This window comes from Bacillus rossius, chromosome 1 (genome assembly GCF_032445375.1).
Source record: "Bacillus rossius redtenbacheri isolate Brsri chromosome 1, Brsri_v3, whole genome shotgun sequence".
Classification (NCBI taxonomy): domain Eukaryota; kingdom Metazoa; phylum Arthropoda; class Insecta; order Phasmatodea; family Bacillidae; genus Bacillus; species Bacillus rossius.
The window spans coordinates 27,001,175-27,024,113 of NC_086330.1; the positions used below are offsets into that span (position 1 = coordinate 27,001,175).

General features: G+C 37.8%; 1 protein-coding gene across 2 annotated transcripts in view; it reads right to left on the bottom strand.

Moving 5' to 3' along the window:
- LOC134533419 (nucleolar and coiled-body phosphoprotein 1) overlaps nt 1-22,939 on the bottom strand; it is a 70,931-nt gene that overhangs the window by 32,552 nt on the left and 15,440 nt on the right. For both annotated transcript variants that reach the window (XM_063370952.1, XM_063370944.1), the window contains 4 exons: nt 22,469-22,732; nt 17,916-18,194; nt 7,014-7,292; nt 6,438-6,578 (listed from right to left, as the gene is read on the bottom strand). In XM_063370952.1, the coding sequence (XP_063227022.1) occupies nt 6,438-6,578; nt 7,014-7,292; nt 17,916-18,194; nt 22,469-22,732 (963 nt within the window). The remainder of the gene's footprint in view (nt 1-6,437; nt 6,579-7,013; nt 7,293-17,915; nt 18,195-22,468; nt 22,733-22,939) is intronic.

Below are 22,939 nucleotides of genomic sequence, written 5' to 3' on the forward strand. Positions count from 1 at the left end.
AAATGGAGAAAAGATAATGACGACCCAGATGACCCAGAACCACCCCAAAAAATGTCTAAGTTTCTTCTGACGAGCAGCATTCTTCCAAGAAAACAGCAACTGCAGCCAGCGGGTTTTGTAATGTAGGTAGATAGGTAACTTAATTCACATTCAACTTTTTTTTATGTCCTATTAAAAAGTTTTACTTATTGAAAATGTTAGGTTATGTCTACCACAAAAATATGTTATGTGGCCTTATGCTGAATGTTCGTCATCTTTATAATATTATATTTTTTTAAATGAAGGTTGGTGTACACTGAAAAAGGAAGATAGTCTTTTGGAAATTTAGATGGAACTTCTTCATGAATTAAAAGTATATGATTTTCTCTAAACTGTTTTCTTTCATTCATTATTTATTGTATAAACTTTACTTATAAAATGTTTTGCAATGTTTTAATAAAGCTAAGCTATATAATGTTTTAATTTTACATATGGCTGGAGAACCTTTCTTTCTCACCATTCAGTTAAAGACCAAAATGCTGGTGGTCGGTTCATTTTAATTCAAAACAATTATTTCTGTATGAGGTTCGGTTCGGCACGGTTCGAAATTTTTTTGCTGTGGTTCGGTTCGAAACCAGAGAACTGAGGTTCATCCAGCTCTAGAAAATTGTATACCTAAACTATATTGTAAAGGTAATGGAAATAGCACCAACAGATAAACTACGCTGTATTTTGTCAATTAGCATAACTGCTCGATCATTTCCAACCCTCAATGATATAACATTGCAGAAAAAAACGTAACTTTTTTTAAATAGTGTCTGTTATACAAACATATTTTATTGAAAACAGGAAGGATTAATTTAACAGAGAATTAGACAGATGAAAACTTACATGTGTGGTTTTTGAGGTTATTTGTCTCAGTGACGGCTGAGCGTTCATAGCCGACGGACGTGCGCGCGCGCTCCCCGGCTTCAATGTGCTATTATTTCTTCACCATCGTTAAGTTCGAGTTTCACTCATAATTGATTCATCGCTGCTTAATCTTTCCGACTTTCATGGGTTTTCATTACCCGATAATAATGATACGATCATTGAATTAGTTCCTGACACGGTTACTAAAATGTTCAGATCGCCTACTAAAAAAGTGATTTCTAATTCGCCGGGAATATCTGAAAAAGCAAGTGAAAGTTCATCGAAGCAAAAATCATCTAGTGAAGCTTGGACGGTAAAACTTCTGGATCCCACCATGGAAGACTTAATCTCGGCCGTGAAATCCCTCAGTATGAAATTTGACGAGTTAAAAAGCGAGAATATGGTGTTAAAAACCCTTCTTATCGACTCTCGTAGTGAAACTGCAGAGATAAAAAATGAACTGCAACAGATCAAACAGATCTTATCTTCTAAGACTGATTCTGTTAATTCATACAGTCAAGTAGTAAAAAAAGTCTCCTCAAACAAGAAACCTGTTTGTGTCGAGTCATCCGGTGTATCTGGCAACAGCGCGCCCACCAGTGACCCACTTACAACTCAGCGTGTCTCCAACGACGTCATCAGGAAAAACGGTAAACAGCCCGTCGACGAAGACGGCTTTACCGTAGTACAACATTCACGCAAGTCCATGAATAATGAAAACTCCGATAGAAAATCATCTAACACGGATCGTAAGAAAAATCCCTTGCAAATTGGCATTAGGAATGTTTCAACATTAAGAACAATTGCTAAACCTATTTACAAAAAAACAAAAGCTCTCTTTGTCACGCGTTTTGAGCCGTCTGTCACGGAACAAGAAGTCGTAGATTATATTTCCAACGAACTAAATCTCAAGCAAGTCAAAGTGGCCAAGCTCCGGACAAAGCATAATTCTTACGCCTCCTTCCATGTATCTGTTCTGGAAGAAGATTTTAGTAGAATTAATAATATTGTTTTTTGGCCCAGTGGCTGTTTAATCAGTCATTTCTTTGGAAAACTGCATCAAGACCAAATTGTTAGTACTAATTCATCTCCTGGAGGTAATTGGGTAGAATTGCCGAGAGCTTCAAGTTCCTGCAGTACATAGTCACCTTTTACGCCAGCAACTTCTATGCCAGGGCCTGGAGGAGTGCTTCCTACTCACTTTCCAGTGAATGCCCAATCTTAATGAATGGGAAATTGCATATCAGAATGTTAGAGGACTTAGAACAAAATCAGTTGAATTCTTTGATAATCTTATTAATACTCAATATGACATAATCTGTCTAACAGAAACTTGGTTCAACGAAAGATGTATCAATGCTCATTATTTCACCGATAATTATTCTATTTTTAGAACTGATAGGGATCCGCTACTCTCATCAATGGAACGTGGTGGCGGAGTGTTGATCGCAGTGAATAAACATAAATTCCCTTCTGTTCAGCTAATTCAATTATATGACTATCGTGGAGTAGAAGCCGTATGGATTAATATTAAAATTGCTTTTAATAAGTACTTAACATTGGGTAATATTTATCTTCCTCCAACTACATCACCTAATCTATTCACATTGTATTTTGAAGCTCTTGAACAAAAACTCGTTAATTCTCATGATAATGTGATTATCTTAGGTGACTTCAATGTACCTGGGATAGATTGGAAAGGTAATCACTATTTCAATATTGCCCGTGCACATGTCAGATCCAAGGCTCAGTGCCTACTTGATTTCATATCTAATTTGGATTTAATTCAGCACAACCTAATACAATCTTCCAATAATCTTCTAGATCTTTGTCTTTCTAATCTATCCCATTGTGTGGTTGAAAAAGCTGTTGAATCTCTGGTCAAAGAGGATATCTATCATCCTACCCTACTTATTAAACTACATATTGAGGCGACCTCACACAATTTTACTCCAGATTCTATTTTCAGAAACTACAAAGCTGGTGATTACTTAAGCCTATATAACTCTCTAAAAACCCACAATTGGGATGAATATTATAACACCACTGATGTAGATGCTCTTGTAGATCAACTTACATCTTGTTTCTGTGATAAAATCAATACTCACATTCCATTATCCACACGTAAGGCCTCTAAACATCCTTATTGGTTCTCTGGTGATTTAATTCATGCCTTAAAATCTAAAAAACACTTTCATAAACTCTATAAAAGAAACAATAATACTCAGTATTACCTTCTTTTCTCTAAATATAGAGCACTAGTTAAAAATCTTATTAAGCGTGATAAAACTAATTGGAATCGTGGTATCAATAATAAGGTTAAGAATAACCCTAAAAAATTCTGGAGATATGTCAATGTTATGAAAAATGGTTATAGTGAATCTCATTCTCTTAATGTCAATGGTGATATCTGTAATGATCCAGGTATTCTTTCTAATGTCTTTGCTAAGTACTTTGCTAGTGTATATGTACCATCCACCAACCACCCTCGTATCATTGATCCCGATATTATTCACGATTCAATTCCTGTATCATTCTTATCAGAAAGCCAGGTCTTATGGGGAATTAAATCATTAAAACCAACTATGTCTACTGGTCCTGACGGTATACCAAATTTCATTATTAAAGGCTGCTCTTTTATTCTAATGCCTCTATTGTTGCATCTATTTAATACAAGTCTAAAATCACAAGTATTTCCCACTAAATGGAAAATAGCTAAGGTTATTCCCATACATAAAAAGGGTAGTAAACTCAGTGTATTTAAACTTCTACTTTATATCATGCTACTTCTGGTGTGCCTCAAGGGGGTACTTTATCTCCCTTACTATTCAATATTTATATCAATGATATTTTTAAAGTTCTTCATCATACTACTGGTTTTCTGTTTGCTGACCATCTTAAAAAATCCAGAGAAATTTCCTCCTTAAATGACTGTCTGCTTCTTCAATCTGATATTACTGAAATTGATAATTGGTGTAAAATGAATTTAGTTTCACTTAACAAAGATAAAACAAAAATTATTTCTTTCACAAGGAAAATTCATCCAGTTAAATATGATTATTTTCTTGACAACTCAAAAATTTCCAAATCTCTTAGTATAAAAGATCTTGGTGTTATTCTTGACTCCAAACTATTCTTTCATCAACATGTTAATTCTTTAGTATCCTTTTCCCGTAGAACCTTATATTTAATAAATTATATAACTTACTATGCATCTAATATTGAATCCATTCTTACTCTTTATTTGTCCTTAGTCAGAAGTAAACTCGAATATTGCTCAGTTATCTGGAACAGTATTAACACCACCGATAGTGACAAAATTGAATCCATACAAAATAAATTTTTCAAAATAATTAGTTCTAGACACCATCAATTACCCAAATTAGAATCTCTTTCAAATCGTCGCATCCATCTGGATGCCCTGTTTGTGTTTAAGTGCTATAGTTCAAAAATTAATTGCTTATACTTACTTGATAACTCTGGTATTCGAGTCCCGCAGTTCAAAAGCCGCCTTCGATCCCTATTATGTTCCTTACACAATAATAATGATTTAATTTACAGACTTATCTCAAATTTCAATAAATATGAAAATTTTATTAAAAACTTTAAATTTTAATTTTTATGATTACCCTAATATTTTGAGTAATTTTATAATCCTGTTTATTCTTCCCATTCTAGATCATTTAGTTAAGATTATCTCTGTTGCTGTTTTGTTTTGTTTTGTTTGTTATTGTGTCGTCTTTTATTATCCTGTGTATGTTGTATTTATTCGCTTGTATGTGTCGTCTTTTATTATCCTGTTTATGTTGTATTTATTCGTTTGTATGTGTCGTGTTTTTATTACTTGTTCTGTGCACACCTCCAAAGCTTCGGCTGTTGGTGTGCATGTCACAAATTTAATAAATAATAAATAAATAAATTTTATATCAGGCGTATACACTATGCACTTATTTTATAATTTTTATAAATACACATGTGCTTTTTTTTTAATACATAGGCCTATGCGTTTTTTTTAAAATAAATGTGTGATTTTTTTAATAACATGTGAAGTTTAGTGTGGGACTGGGATTCGAGATTCGATGACAAACACTGAGGATTCGAACAAGGATTCGGATTCGACCAAAATGTGGATTCGTCCCATCCCTACAATAAAATGAAAAGAAATTTAAAAATTTCTCTTCAGTATAGGCTTTGGTGCTTTTCTTATTTACAAACTATAAATACATCCATACAACTGAAGTTATTTATAAGTTTAAAAAAAAAATTGTATTTCACATCATTAACTAGCTACTTTTTCATGTTCTGTGCTCTTTTCTGCATCTCGTCAGTGGGCTTGAAGTTCTCATTCTGCAATGCAACAGCACATTTAACATTGGTGATTCCATTGACAATCTGTAAACCGTTTTAACCATCTTGAGATTGCTGAAAAAACCCTTACCACAGCAGATTTTCTCCAGTTGCAGCACCACTCAAAGCCATTACTTTGTACAGATGAGTTTCAACAATCTCAGATGGAAAGAACCTTGCTAACACTACAACCTGCCTAGTGACTGTAACATCAGTTGATTCATCAATCATCAGTGTGAAAAATTGTGTTTTCATTGCATAGGTAACATAATCTGCAGCTGATGTACCCAAAAGTTGAATAATTATCTGGCTAGTTTTAGTGCGAGAACAAGGAAAGTTTCTTGCAATTTCACTATCTGGAAACATTTGAGGGACAAGTTTCATGAAATTATCACTGAGTTTCACAGATAAATTGTTTTCACAAACGAAGTTCGCCCATAACAGTTCCGCATCAATTATTTTATTTGGTTTGGTTACAAAACTCGTCAAAGAACAACTCTGATCAGCAGCTCGTTGGTTTTTCGCATGAACTTGCGTCTTCAAGCCGCCCTTTGTCACGTTCAGTTCCAGTTGCAAGTCTAACAAAGGGCGGAAAATTCCGTTTTGCCACGCCTCAATCATTTCAATTCTTGCTCCCATTCTTTACGATAACGCTGTTTATAAAGTGACCTGACCGACGGACCCTTACGTTTTTTCTCCATCATAATCAGCTAAGACCAAAATTACTACTTAAATCACGTAAGAAGTTTGTAAACAAATGCCGCACCTAAAACATTGTAACGGCAAAAAAATCAAACAATGTTTACTGACGCCATGACACTTCTTAACGTTTAACTCAACAAACAAAAAACATTTCCCCCGAAACCATAGATATTGTACTTCATGAAACGCTATTTGGGAGTATATGTTTTTGGTTTGTGGTTAAACGATTGGAAGTTCCATGGCGCTACACCTAATGTCTCTGTTTGCTTTACTGTTAGATGCTTGTATGGTTTGACAACTTCAAATAGGTAGTTGAATATAAATATTTACACGAATGAAATTCAAAAATGAAAATATTGGCGAAGCGTCGTAAATATCCGTGAATGTCGCCGTTTATCCGTTAGTCCGTTTTAAGCTTCAAATATCCGTGAAAACGGATAAAATCCGTAAAAACGGCAGGCCTGGACTAAACCTTTAGAAACTATTTCTCTACTAACCTTCAACTGTTTGCTTAGCCACAACCTTCTTACTCGTATCTTCTTCTGATGAGCTAGAAGAAGAACTTGATTTTGGTTTCTTGTTTGCAGCAGCCAGGCTCGCCTTGGTCTGTACAAGTGTAGTGGTTTTACTTGCCGCTTCTGAAAAGTTGAAATTTAAAGTAAAGTACCACTGAAAAGTCTATAGAAAATACAGGAAAATGCATGCCCTTCCAAGTAACGCTGTTCAATTTACACAGTTATGATATAGCGACACCATAAATTAGTACATAGAACAATTGAAAGTAGCATAATCATAAATTCAAAGTAGCACTCTTTTAAACAGAATTTTTGAAAACTACCTCCCCTTCACTGTTCCAAAAGTTGCAGAGTAAATCACTCTACTGACAAAAGGATCAACAGAAAACCCCTTTATAGTAAATGCCATATAGATTTACTAATTTGAAGAAATTTCATGGGTCATGTATTTGAATTGTTATTTCACTATTAGTCTTTTCCTGGACTCACAATTACATAGTATGGAATCAAAATTATTTTCAGATGAATGCAATATGTATCAGTTATGAAAACACCAACCTTCATCACTACTACTCTCACTGGATGAGCTAGATGAATCCTTCTTCTTTGCCAGCGGCGTGGAAGAAACAGCTTGTTTCCACACCGGAGCGGCAGGTTTCTTCGCGGCAGGAATGGGTGCTTTCTGTGCCACGGGCCGAGGTTTGGACACCTCTTCCTCTTCTGATGAACTGTCGTCGCTGGACGAAGACTGCTTCGTTTTTTTCAGAGGTGGTGCAGCCTTGTTGGCTGGAGCCGCTGCAGGGGTCTTCTGTGCAGGTACCGGTGCTTTTGGGGGAGCTGAAAATAGCATGACCATGTGGAATTACTACATACACCATCCACATACCACTGAATATTCATTGTCGACTTAACTTAAACAACCTTTTACTTTAGTATTATTTGTCTAATTTTTGAAAAGTTGATATATTTATGGAAAAAAAATTTTTAGTGGGATTTTAATCCTTATTCTTACTACCGTATTCACTCGCGTAATGTCCGCCCTCGCATAATGTCCGCACCCTTTATTTATACATCCTTAAAAGAAAAAAGAAAAAATTCGCATAATGTCCGCAACAGTCGTCTACAGCGGGCAACACAACTTTGGCCACCCCTAAAGGACGCAGTACGAATGGAAAGTTGACGGCTCTGTAAACAAAGCCGTGACCTTGAGCTGTCCTTTCTCTCCTGTTTGAAAGGGTGGGAAAATTCGTTGAACTGAACAAAGCACGGTAACTGTAAACACAGCTGACCAACACGCACGCAAGTTCAAGGCATGAGTTTCGCATCGAGTTTTGTAGTGTAGAGTACAGAATGGGTAAATATAAATCCTTCACTGTGCTGTTTAAATTAAGAGTTGTTCGTTATGCTGAAGAGCATGGGAACAGGGCTGCTGAAAGGGAGTTTGAAGTGCACGAAAAAAGTGTTCGTCAGTGGCGGAAAATAAAAGAATAGTTGCAGTCAACAAATGCAACACGGCGTGCGTTTCGCGGACCCAAGGCTAGGAAGTTCCCAGAACTTGAAGTTAAAGTTTTAAACTATATACGTGAATTAAGAAGTAATGCCTGTGCTGTTTCGTATGAAATGGTTCAAGTAAAGGCGCGGGAAATTGCGCGTTCCATGAATACACCGCATAACGAATTCAAGGCTAGTCGTGGATGGATCACAAGATTTATCAGGCGGAACAACCTTTCTCTGTGACAAAGAACATCACTAAGTCAAAAATTGCCGAAAGAATATAACGATAAGTTACTGCAGTTTCAGCGATTCATCATTAAGCAGAGAAAAACTCATGATTACCTACTCTCACAAATAGGTAATTCTGTTGAGGTAAGACACGCAGCACAGCGTAAAAGAAATGTCAACTTTAATTAGTGTGTACCCTGTTTTATGTGTCAGGACAGAACAGAACACCTCTTTGTTTACATTTGGTTGGAATCCCTCCCTTGGCCATTCTCACGCTCTAAATGTTTGCTTCCCCTTCCTCCTTCTCTACGTCACGAAGGCCATCAGATTGCCGGGAAGGGGGGGGGGGGGGGGAGTACAGTGCGCAGCAGATGTGGAACTGGTGAGTCAGTGCGCTGTTGCCAGCTCGCTGGTTCCCTACGCGCCGCACGTAAGGATATGGTACGGCTAAAATATTGCAGCCGTGCCGTTAATAGCCGTTTTAATCCATCACATATTAATCACATTAATAAGGCACATGTAACCACACTTATTTCAGTGTAGCGCGTAATTTTTTTTAATGTTCTGGCGGGTGCGAGACAGTTACCGGTGGCAATTACAGCAAAGTAAACATGGTCTAAGCCGGGTTGTTTGCAAGCATCCCGCAGCAATATTCTTTTAAAATAGCTAGTGAAATCCAAATTGATTTTAGATACGTTTTGTGCCTTTTTAGTAATAATTAAGACACAAAAATTTGTAATTTTGTATTTTTCCTCGCATAATGTCCGCACCCCATTTTTTTGGCAAAAAATGTGGTCAAATTACTGCGGACATTACGCGAGTGATTACGGTATTTGAATTTTATATTAAATTTAGTGAATAATTTGATATTCATATTGAATTCGAACTAATACAGTGATATTTGTACTGTCCTATTGTTTATTTTTTCCCCACTTTTGGTGTGTGACAAAAAGAATACTAATATTTTGTTTACAAGTTTGAAATGACAAATATGCAGTGTTTTGAATCATTCATATGATTTGTCATTTACCGTTTAGCGAGACAGTAGAGGAAAAAAAAATTCTAAATACTTGTTCCATGTTTGAAACATTGCATAATGTTCACGTTTTTGATTATGAAGTCCCATTAAAAATTGCAGAAATTACTAACCTCAACAGTAACATTGGTATAATACAAACTCTCGAGGTATTCTATGTACAATATTTATAAGGAAACGCATATTCATTACATTACAGTAGAATTCCAATTATCCGAATCAATTGGGACCGGACGCCATTCGGATAATCAAAAATTAGGATACTTGGATTTTTTCAGAAAAAAAAAAAGGGTAATTTTAATTAATTAATGTTGTTTGTATGTTGTATTTAGGGATGGGATTTTCGAATCTTGGATTCGTCGAATATACCGAATCCTATGGATTCGAGGATTCGTAGGATCCGAGGTGGGTTTTTAACAGTTTTAGGTAGTAATTGATAATTGTAGTGCTGGGCAAAGTTTGAAAATTTCGAACCGAACCGAACCCTTACGTTCGGTTCGGTTCGAAACCTCTTAAAATATATTCGAAAAACCGAACGATCGTTTAAAAAAAAATACGTTTTTCTAATTTTCTAACCCCCATTTGAGACCATTCACAAAACAGCTCAACAAAATTCTATTACTTGTAATATTCCGACTTTTATCGCATAATCGTCGCCTCAACAGTTTCAAGCGCAGACAAAATAAAAATAAAATTATTAATCGTCGCATAACTCGCATAGCATTTTTTCATATGGGCGCGCTTTGTTTTTTGATTACTTTAGAGAATTTTGTATGCATTTGTCGTACTACGTAATATAAACTATCGTACAAATGCCAAAGGTATTGTATATTATACCTTTAACTATAGTGCGTATACGAGAAGTATTGTAAAATCACCAAACATTGCGTACCCCATACGTTAAACTAAAGCGCATGTACGAGAACTCTCGTATTTCGGCAAAACTAACGTGATCAAGTTAACACAACACAAATGCGGTAGGAAATGATTACGTAAATTACGTATTTTAAATTACTGGGATGTATTTATTTTTTTTGGCCTTTTTGGTTATAACAGTCAGGTAATGAAAATATTAATTTAATCTTGTGTATTAAAAGTACTGGTCCAGTAAATGTTACAGTACGGTACTAAGTTGACTAGCGTAGTCGCGGCAGCCATCATTATTTCTCGTGTTTTCTTTTTCCGACGCAAATTTCTATAACCACACTTTTTACGTTACGTTTACAATATTATTGTTCTTGAGGTGATTTGCGATGAGCAGGCTAACGTCGTTTAAGTTTTCCAAATGGAGAAAAGATAATGACGACCCGGATGACCCAGAACCACCCCAAAAAAACCGTCTAAAGTTTCTTCTAACGAGCAGCATTCTTCCAAGAAAACAGCAACTGCAGACAGCGGGTTTTGTAATGTAGATAGGTAACTTAATTCACATTCGCCTTTTTTTGATGTCCTATTAAAAAGTTTTACTTATTAAAAATGTTAGGTTATGTCTACCACAAAAATATGTAGATAGGTAACTTAATTCACATTCGTCTTTTTTTTTTATGTCCTATTAAAAAGTTTTACTTATTAAAAATGTTAGGTTATGTCTACCACAAAAATATGTTATGTGGCCTTATGCTGAATGTTCGTCATCTTTTTAATATTTTTTTTAAATGAAGGTTAGTGTACACTTAAAAAGGAATATAGTCTTTTTGAAATTTAGATGTAACTTCTTCACGAATTAAAAGTTGGTATATATATAAGCTAAGCTATATAATGTTTTAATTTTACATATGGCTGGAGAATCTTTCTTTCTCACCACTCAGTTAAAGACCAAAATGCTGGTCATCTGTTCATTTTAATTGAAAACAATTATTTCTGTATGAGGTTCAGTTCGGCTCGGTTCGAAACCAGAGAACTGAGGTTCGTCCAGCTCTAGAAAATTGTAGGTATACCTAAACTATATTATAAAGGTAACGGAAATGGCACAAACATAAGATAAACTACGCTGCATTTTGTCAATTAGCATAACTACTCTATCATTTCCAACTTTCAATAATATAACATTGCAGAAAAAAACGTAACTTTTTTTAAATGGAGTCTGTTATACAAACGTATTTTATTGAAAACATAGGAAGGATTAATTTAACAGAGAATTAGACAGATGCAAACTTACGTGTGTGGTTTTTGAGGTTATTTCTCTCAATTTAAATCAGGTGTATGCACTTATGCACTTATTTTATAATTTTATAAATACACATGTAATTTTTTAAAATAAATGTTTGATTTTTTTTAATAACATGTGGTGAAGTTTAGTGTGGGACTGGGATTCGAGATTCGATGACAAACACTGAGGATTCGAACAAGGATTCGGATTCGAACAAAATGTGGATTCGTCCCATCCCTAGTTGTATTATTAGAGACAAGATTATATGGTTTTATTTTGAACCTGATTTCGTCATTTAAAAGCACACATTTTGTCGTTATTTTGTCTTATAAAAAAAATATGGGTTTTTTAAGCTATTCATGGTACTTACACAATATATTTCACGATCATGACATAAAAAAATAGATGTTGGGCCTATTGTGTTGTTAGAATCACATGTAATCAACATTTTAATGTTCTGGTTAAACATTATCTCTTAAAAAGTACCATACATTCTCAGGAATCATCAAAAAATCTGACATTTTGGCACCAAAACAAAAGTGATTGAGGAAAAAATGGTAAAACTCACAATAAAAGCTTATAAAAAGCCATTACAGTAGAATCTCAGTACTAAGTACTTACAGGGACCTCCAGTTTTTATACTTAGTACTGAAAGTACTTAGTACTGAAAAATACATACATATAATCACTTCAAATAAAAAATTACAAAATGAATCAAAAATAGCATTATTATAACACACTGCATTAATATTGATGACTTAGTACAGAAAAATACATACATATTATCACTTTTAAAGAAAAAAAAAACATAATTATAACACATGGCATTAACATTTATGACTAAGTACTGATAAATACATACATATTATCACTTCAAAGAAAAAAAATCATAAAATTAATCAAAAATAGTTATAACAACACATGGCATTAACATTGGCGAATACATTACATCAGTTTCTGCAAAACAAAAGTTCATTTATTTTTTAAAAAATTTTGTTATTTCAGTTTGTTTTTGATTTTTAATGATGCTCTGTTGAACAAAATGTTCTATGTTGTGCAAAGATTTCCTGATCTCTTCTGGGACCTTTTCATGTTTAGAGATAAATTTGTTTAGTTTTTCTACACTCAGAACAGCTTCCGTTGCAGTCACAGGTAGCTCTTCACAGTCAGAATCATCATCTGATTCAGCTTTTGATGACTGTGATTGAATGACTTCACTGATGATATCACTGTCGGTCAACCCTGGTGTTGTTTCTATTTCGTTATCAGCAGAGGCATAGTCTGTGAATGATACAGCATCAAACTGCATGGAGGCTGATACTTCCTGCCATACTTGGGGGTCAATATGATTGGTTTCACATGTTTGTGCTGCAGCTGCAGTCTGGCTTGCATCCTGGTCTGATGATGTTGCAGTGATCTCATCAGCATTACAGTTTACAATGCCAGACTTCCTCCAGCAGTTAGCAATTGTCTCTTTCTGGACATTCCACCAGCCACCGGTGATCATCTCAATAGCCTGACGAACATTGATGTTGGTGGGCAATTTCAATCTCAAATTGATGAGCAGCCTTTCGACCAGGCGTTTTCGAAAATTGACCTTGGCATTTTGAATAATGCCTTGGTCAAGTGGCTGCAACTGAGAAGTGCAGTTTGGAGGCAAAAACATAATTTTGATGTTTTCCAATCTAACATCAACACTGTGTGCTGCGCAGTTGTCAATCAACAAAAGAATTTTTCTTCCTTCTTTTTGCATCTCTTTATCGGTTTTAACCAACCAATTGGAGAAAAGTTCTCTTGTCATCCATGCACGAGTGTTATTTGCATAATCTGCAGGAAGACAAGAAACTCCCTTGAAGCACCTGGGATTCTTGTGTTTGCCAATGATTAGGGGCCGCAGTTTTTTTGTGCCAGTGGCATTGCAACAGAACAAGACAGACAACCTTTCCTTTGCTTTTTTTCCTCCAGTGCACTTCTCACCTTTATACGCCATTGTTCTGTTTGGCAAAAGCTTGTAAAAAAAAGCAGTTTCATCAGCGTTGAACATATCATCCATTGAGTAAGACTTAAAAATTATTTCCAGCTTTTCTTCCTTCCACTGGTTTGCCGCCTCTGTGTCTGCATCCTTATCCTCCCCACACACAACTTTCCATGATATGCCATGTCGTTCCCGGAAGCGATGCAACCACCCTGAACTGGCTTGGAAGTCCGTTATGTCCATAAGCAAAGCAAATTGCTTTGCTTTTGCTTGTAGCATGGGACCATTTACTGGAACATTTTTTGAACGAGTTTCTTTCAACCATTTGTTCAAAGCTTCTTCTAGACCTTGGTGATCTCCGGAACGAAGCCTTTTGCGGTCACAATCAAACAAAGATTCGTCGTACATTTTTTCAATTTTTGCACGGTCTTTCACAATTGTACTTACAGTCGTCGCCGCAACGCCGTATGACTTCGCAACTTCAACCTGCTTTTTACCTTTATCCAGTTCTTTAAGCATTTCCACTTTTTCTTTAAGCGTGAATTGTTTTCTTTTTCTTTTATTTCCAGATTCACTCATTGTAGCACTAACACGTGGCGTCTAAAAACAGTAACATGAAAATGAATTCCAAACAACACTCAACAGTAATCACGGCACGGATTTAACCATACGTACATTAGCGGGACACTTTCCACTGAATTAAATACACTTTTACCTCGCGCTTTGTGTTTCGATGTATCGAATGCCGATGTGTTGTATACATTACGTGTTGCGTACGTATGTATATTCATCTATGGTACAGGCGCACAAACGTTTGTTTTGATTATTTTTAGAGGTTATATTTTACGGTGCGGTGGTGTAAGTGGTTTCTGTTTATTCTTTCGATCACATTCGCTATTTAGCTCGACGTTTGTTTACTATTTTATGTAAGTTTTGTGGCAGCAGTGCCAAGCTGCCAGTGAAAATTATACGTTATAGTGAACATTAAGATACTTTAAACTGAAACAATTTTGCATTGTAAACATACACTTTTTGGCGGGGATTTGAAAAAAATACGTTAAAGTGAAAAATACGTTAAAGTGAGGTACGTTGTACCGGTATTCCACTGTATTTAACAAGCAGCATATATTTTGTGTGGGTTTATAATAATCATACTAATGTTCGTATAAGAAGAGAAAAAAAAATCGGACATTCTGCCTAACAATACGGCAGCAGTAGCTTGTGCAACGTAAGTGGGAGCGCGGGAATATCGTCTAGACAGGCTGGCGGCAGCACAGGTGGCGGATGCATGACGTCATACGGCTTACCTCTCCTTCCCTTGTCCAGACTTCAAGGTTCATCCCTCCCAGGCATACAAACCATCGTGTCTCTCTCCCCCTCCTGTCTCAACGTCCTTTGGCATGTGAAACTGTCAACATCCTTCCTCCCCTTCTCCATTTCTCCCTTCGTCCATTTCTGGTAAATTGAAAAATTTTTAAGGGCCCCCACGACAGCCATTTACCGTTAATAGTTTTGATACAATTTGTTTGTTAGTTAAACAACATTATTTCTGCTAGAAAATCACTGAAACTTCAAAATTTCTTTAATGGAAAAATTTAGCAAGGCCGTAAAAGTATTCATTTTTGCCGCAAATGAACTATACTCGCCCTTCCTGCTGGACAACATTCTCGGCGCGTGACGCATAGCAACTACAGTCGTGTGCCGCGCACAGCCACGAAAAACCTACACAATTTCCAAACTACACTAGATATCCGGCTGGAGTCTGTTTACGAAAAGCATTTAAGAATTTGTTAATGCCCAACTGGTTCTATTGAGATAAAATGGCTAAAAGGCATGTTTTCGAAGTTTTAGGTGTAAATAACCCATTACAAATTTCTTGAAAGTATCAGAGGGAAATGCATTACACCTATATCTTTATTTTTCCGCCATATAATGTTACGGTCACCGCTCAAATTTCACAGTTATCTGACGGGAACGAGATGACTGCGCGCCAGTTCAGAGCCTTGCACTTACAGGTTTTACCGCACTATAACTACCATTGAGCGTCACTCTTATCATCCCGCTTCACTAACACACGCTGACCAGACGGCGCCCTAAAGCTGATTAGAGGAAGCATGTAGAAATACAAGGCAGGCAATTTTTCCGGCTTATCAACCAGGACCCGGGAAAGTCTTGACTATCAAGCTTTTGACATTAAAATATAAGAGACTTGTATTGTGTAATTTCGGTGTTATTTAGCGGTTTTTCTTAAAAATCGCTTTTTTTGCATTTTCCATATAAATTCGCAGAAAATTTCGCGATTTCGCGATTCACCATATCATCGTGGCCCTATGTATTTATGTTAAAACGGGAGAAAAAACTATTTTTTTTAAAGATAAAAAGCTTTTAATTAATTAGATTAAAATGAAATACATTTACGTGTTAAGGATACTATAAACATACATACATATGTATGTACCTACTTACAAGTGCTGTACATTACATAGTACGTATGTATGTACATACATACAATATGCATGTACGTACCGTACCGTAAAATAGTTATTGCTTGTTGAACAGCTCAGTCAAAGTAAGCTGATTGAGTGTCTTCATCCGTTTTCGGGCAGCCAAGTCGCGCATAAGCTTGACAGTGAGAAGTTGTATGTGGTCACACTCGGGCTGACGCTCCATTCACTGCAACGCAGTTTCAAGGCCGGCAAATGCTTCACTAGCTGATGGTCTAGTGTCTGCTTCAACTTCGACGTTAAGGTCATCTTCTTCCTCGACACTTTCTTCTCTCACACTTTCAACAAGTTCATCATCATTTAGAATTTAAAACCCAGGGTCTGACAAATCACACATCATCCACTCTCCTATATCTTCAGCACTAACATCAAAACATCCAGGAATTTTCAAAAAAAAAATATCTAAATTCCTCAAGTGACATGTCATCCTCATCTTCTCCTGTCTCTTCCCTTCCCTTTTCTTGAGCTTCTATGCCTTTCAACTTGTTCCACGCACGTCTTAATGTGACTTGCTTAACCATGGTGCATTATTAACAATCAAAAGCACTTTATTACCTTCTTTTCCAAGAGATTTTTGGTGTTTTTTCACTTCAGGAATGAAAATTTCGTCGTACCACTCGTTAAACAATGTTTCAGTCATCCAAGCCTTGGGTTGGTTTTCATAACAGATTCACATTTTTAAATTCTCTTGGGCTTTTTGACTTCCCTATCAACAGACAGGGTATTTTATGGCTTCCTGTAGAGTTCGCACAGTTAAGCACCGTAACACAGTCTTTACTAACTTTATGTCCTGGAGCACTACACTTCCTTTTAGATGCTTAAGTGGTTTTAGGCAGAGCTTTCCAAACAAGACCTGTTTCATCGGCATTATACAAATACTCAGGACTGTAGGAGTCTGCTATAACTTTAAATTTTTCAATAAAATCTTCTGCAGCTTTGGAGATTGCTGATAACTTCTCGCCACTTAAATCTAATTCACGGATACCGTGCCTGGACTTGAAATTTCTTAGCCAGCCGTTACTTGCTTTAAAGGATGAAAACCAAGCCTCTCAGCTAAGATCTTAGTTTTTTCACAAAGAATTGGGCCTGAAATTGGGTATCTCACAGAACATTGCTGCAAAAACAACTTTAAAACCGCATTTTATAAATCTTAGTTGGTTGCTGCCTTCATTGATTTTCTTGAAGATTTTATTCAAGCACTGACACGAAGTTTAAAAGTGTAGGTTTACTCCTTTTAATGACTGAAATCGTTGATTGTCCAACACCATACATCTCAGCCAACTGTTTACCCATAACTCCTTTACCTGATTGCTCTATAATTTTTAGTTTATCCGCTAACGATAACACAACATGTTTTCTTTTAGAAGCCATGGTGATCGACGAAACACATTCATAAACAAAACAATGCACCGGCGCGAAAGAGTACCGTCACAGTAGCAGGTAAATGACATACTGACTGACTCGTCAAAACGAAAAGTGAAAGAAGGGCCAGGCCAGCCACCTGGCGACGTACGACAGCCAATAATAGAACTATGAGACGGTGACTCATCATCCCAATAAAGTTCCTAAGTACCCATGTTCCTACGTTTCCATCTTATCTGGAATCCTGAAAGTGATTCGGATAATCAGCGATTTGGATAGACGGAGTTCGGATATTGGAGTTCTACTGTATTTCAAAGTGGCAAGTACTCAAGGTTGAATTGAATATGAATAGTTTATTATTATTACTTGAAAATTTGAATGTTCGCAAAGGCCTAATATTAAGGGCTAAATTAATTATTTTAAAACTCACTTAAGTACAATTTGTTTTATTGTACTATCAAATAATGAGAATTAGTTTTTTGGGCAATTATTTTTTATAAACTTTAAAAACCCAAATTTTCAGGCAATTTTTTTTAGCCATATCATATATTTTTTTATGTTATAAAGTGAATAAAGAAATTTTGATGATGATATCTGCTGATTTTATTAACTATAAAAGTGGGCCCCCATAATAATGCAATTTATTTGGTATTTTGAAAATTTTAACAGTAGTTCCACAGCATTACTGTTGCCTGAAACTGTGGACACTGACCTTCGTCACTACTGCTGTCACTGGAAGAGCTCGAGGAATCCTTCTTCTTTGCCAGTGGCTTGGAAGAAACAGCTTGTTTCCCCACCGGTGCGGCAGGTTTCTTCGCAGCAGGAGTGGCTGCTTTCTGTGCCACGGGCCGAGGTTTGGACACCTCTTCCTCTTCTGATGAACTGTCGTCGCTGGACGAAGACTGCTTCGTTTTTTTCAGAGGTGGTGCAGCCTTGTTGGCTGGAGCCGCTGCAGGGGTCTTCTGTGCAGGTACCGGTGCTTTTGGGGGAGCTGAAAATAGCATGACCATGTGGAATTACTACATACACCATCCACATACCACTGAATCTATCTTGCCGAAATAGCAAATACACACTAGAGCTCCTGGGTGGTTGTGAATTTTGGTTTGAAAAAATTTGGGACAGGAAAAATTAATTCCAGCAGGAAACAGGATAGGATTGAAAATTATTTTGAGGTTATATTAATAACAAGAGGTAACACTAGCAAATTATGGGCCGACACTTGCGCCAAATGGGAACTAGAAACCTGGGCCACTCCAGTTTACCATCCCCAGGCAACCCCTACAGAGAGCCGTAATCAGGAATTGAAGAAAGGGCTGAGGATGCGTACCACGGCCAATCATCGCCACTGGGATCGCTACCTGGGAGAAATCCTCTTCACACTGCGGCGTAGGCACAATGAAGCAATCGGAACCAGCACCAGCGAATTTAACTTGAGACGATAGATCCAGCAACCTGGAGATTGGAAATGGAGTTCCAACCCCACATACCGCCCTTCAGCCGAAGAGATCCGTCTACGAGCTGCCACCAGAGTAGATGCCGCCCGAAAGGCTCAACTAGAGTACCTAGCCCGCAAGTATCCTACACCGAAGAATCCGCCCATCCACCAGATTGCTGAAGGACAAATGGTACTAGCCAAGACCCATCCACTCAGCAATAAACCTAACCACTTCTGCGCCGGATTCGCACCAAAGTGGGAAGGACCCTACCAAGTCCTCCAGCGACAAGGAAATGTCTACTGGATAGAGGACCCACATGGGAAAATACGGAAAATATCTCCTGACCAGCTCAAGCCAGCACCATCAACTACTATACCGAGAGAGGCTCCCAGTCCTCCTCCCACACAAGTAAGAAGAAGAGGCATCCTCACCCCAGCAATGGAAAATCAGGAAGATGAAGGCTGTCCGAGCTCAGTAGCTGACAATAGAAACCGGCAAGTCACCACGGGAAAAGCAAGTAATCAACCCATCATCTTGCCCTCTGTAACCAAGGGAACTTATCCTCCCATGGCTTTCCAGCCAGAAGGTGCAATGCCAACCATGAACCCATGGAAAGCACAGGAGACCCCGAACAGAATCCCGCTCCTAACCACTCCAAGGGAGTTTCAACCAACCCAGTTCCAGGATAACCAGGGCTGGACCAACCACTCCAAGGACAAGGATCCAGAACATCTTCCAGGGAAAAGACAACCAACCGCTCCAGAGCAACCGTGTACCTCAAGGCAGCCCCTGAACTCCGAGCAAATCAACACAGGACAGCACCCAAAACCAACGGAGCTCATACAACAGAGGCCAGTCAAACCCCAACTAGGCCTCTACCAGCCTCCACAACGTCGCCAGATGCCATGGCGGAGCTGCAAAGGAGACCCCAAGGACTTACCAGGACGGTACCGAGAGACAGTTTGGCGGCCACCAAACAAACGGCCTTACCAATGGCCGAATCCTACAACCACCGGCAGCAGTCCCAATAGGCGTTCCCAGGAGACCACCGGCAGCTGTCCCAATAGGCGTTCCCAGGAGACCACCGGCAGCTGTCCCCAATCAGGACTTCCAGAAAGCTGAAGAAGCCATATCCGAAAAGATAACCCAGAGACTCGTACAAAACAGAGACTGACAGTTATCTATGTGTAAAGTGTTCCTCCAAGATGTACTAGCTTCTTCTCCCGTAAAGTAACGCTCGCCACTAGGGGGGAAATTGACGCGTGCCCGCCCTTCCTATATTAAATATCACGTTACTTTACGTGATAATTAAACCCTAAACGTGTTTTAATAAGTTCAGAAGCAATTCAGGGAAATATGTTTCAGCAATAGGCCTACTCACGTAATATGCGGCAACGAATCTGTGCAACGTCGTAGGTTATAAACAAAGCAACGAACAATAGAATAATCCATTAAAGCAACGAACCATCTTCGCCCTTTATTTTTTACATCGCTATAACCACACATATTAATGTACTGCAGAATATAATAGTAAATATGGACGAGTTCTGTAAACAAATCTATATTTTTCTCTTGCCACAGCTAAACATGTACATTGTGACGCCATCTTGTGACCGGCGAACTACCAACTGTATTTATATTTTATAAAAGTATAAATTTAACTAATTAAGTTGTGAAAGAAAGTTTAAATACTTTTTTATACATAGGATTGAATATATATGTATTTACATATAATTATTTATGCCACGTTTATCTTTTCATTTTAAATATTAATATCTAGTTTATACTTCCACCACCAGGGCAGGGAAATTTCAGCGAGATTCATGCGCACGCATCTCATCCCTTCCAAAGAGGAGTCAGTTCGCCCCTCCCTTCATTTCTTCGTTCCCGCGCATTTCTCCCTATATAAAGGCGAGGTCATCCACCTGAAAGTCAGTTGATCGGCCCGACGGCCAGTGTGGCTGGATTCCGCCCACTGACCATAGGACGATCATAGGGGGAGCAGCAGAACTACTGGCTATCCGTTTTCTGCTGCTCGCACCCCTCCTTCGCGGTTAGGCCAGCCGAGGACCTATCTCGGCCTAGGGAATTTGTCTCCCTTCCCCCTCCCCTTTCTGGACGATAGGGTGTACCGTGTGTTTCAATTCAGTGTATGTTGTAAAAGCCGATGCAGGCAACAAATTGAACTGTTTCTACAATTCAGGTCAATAAAAGTTCCGTGAAAATACCGACAGTATTCTTCAATGTATAGCCTAGCTCCATTCCTCACCCCACTAGCTATTCGCCTGCATACCAGCCGAGTGTGAATCCTGCTGCCAGACCAGCAGCTTGGACCTTCTCCACCCGATACCTGGCTCTCACCCAAGAGAGACATCGGTGCGAGAGGAAAACCTACTACACCGCTGATCAAAAATATAAAATCCATCCGATTTCATCTCTCTTTCGCGATCAAACATTGTCGAAGTTTTCGGCATCTTAGCCATAATTTCAATTGTATCACTAAACTTACAAAATGTGGACGGTATTTGTAAACACTCATAGATATGTGCACGAAAAAATGACTGCCATCTTAGCTCCATGCGATTAAATTAGGTTAGAAAAATTGACACCAGTGCGCCTTGCGGCAGAAACGACCATTATTCAAAACACGAAAACTGTGGACAGTCAATTTTGTTATGTTGGTAGTGCGCACATATCGATTGTTGATATTTGTTACACTTTGTTTTCATTTGCGATGGCAATATTTACTGCTTGTAAACAGAGTAATAAAAATACGTGGATTTCAGTAACGTGTCAAAATGAAGATAATATCACGGCACTAGTCTTTCAGTCTATGTTTATTTCACGCCTATGTTTATGATGGCGTAAATAAATAGAACTTGCGACATAAGGACATTATTTTGTGCAAAAAAGCGTGGATTTCGCACGAAAATGCGTGAATTTCGTGCGAAAATTCGTGAATTTCGCGTATATGTCAAAATCATAGGAAAGTCGCAAAATTTGTTTCAAGTATCAAATTTTCGTGTTATTTCGTGAATTTCGCGCTTCACCATTTTTCGGGGTCTCTATTGATAGTGTATATACAGTATGCTGCTGGTGTCAGTTTATGGAAATACCTAACTGATTCACTGAAAGTTTTTGCAATAGTACATACATTGTGCATTTGGAACTTTAGAGTGTGTTCCCACATTGTAGGATTTCCTGGATTATCCGTTTTTTACTCATGGTCCATTGGAAAACGGATAATCAGGGTTTCACTGTATTCCTCTTTTAAGGGAAAGAGGCAGAGATCAGAGAAAAAGTGGCAGACCAAAAAGTCATAATTGAAACCACAGATAAAGCAAATGACTGTGTGTTCAATATTCTTTTCCAGATATTGCAGAAATATTAAAGAATATAATATTTTTAATGCCTAAATGGTTTGGTTGCAAAAACCTATTACGGCTCAGTCTCAGGCCGAATATGATATTTCCTTTTCTTCTAGATCAATCATTTCATTTATGTTTTGTTATGACGTCACGTTAAACAATCGTCCGTAAATCGACTTTACAGACAACCAATTTTTTTTTGAAAGGATGATTGGTATCGTTTAATGGCCAGATCTGCAGCAAGTGATCGGCAAATTTCCTGATGGCCCACTTTAAAAAAAAAAAAAAAAAAACTTACTTTAATAATGTTACAGAATGAACTGGCTGTGATTTTAAAGAAAGTAGTGAGGATGCAGAAGCTATTCCTAAGTTGCCGTTGGCGTGATAGCAAGGAGCAAGGGGCTTGAGGAAAACCAGCGTGGATAATTTAGGGACAACACAAAATGCTGATTACAAACCTTCATCGCTATCACTGGAAGAGTCAGAGGAATCTTTCTTCTTTGCAGCTGCTGTCTTTGTAGCTGCTGTCAATGCAGTTATGGCGCCAGCTTTCTTAGATGCGGACTGGGGTTTGGACACCGCCACTTCCTCCTCCTCTGAAGAGGTGTCGTCACTGGACGAAGGTGGTTTCGCTGGTTTCAAAGGAGGTGCCTTGCCCACAGCTTTCTTTGCTCCAGCCACAGCTGCGGTCTTCTGTGTCGATGCAGGTTTTTTCGAGGGAGCTGAAAGCAATACTACATGTGACATATACTAACAAATAGTGCAATTTAAATGTAATATAAGTAGGAATTTTCAAATATAAAAAAAGTAATATTCACACAAGACATATATACATACACAAGTATACATATCGCTTAGCAAATAATACCGCCCAAACATTTTAACTAAATGGACTTTATGGTTCTAACTCATTCCAGTGGATGTTTCCC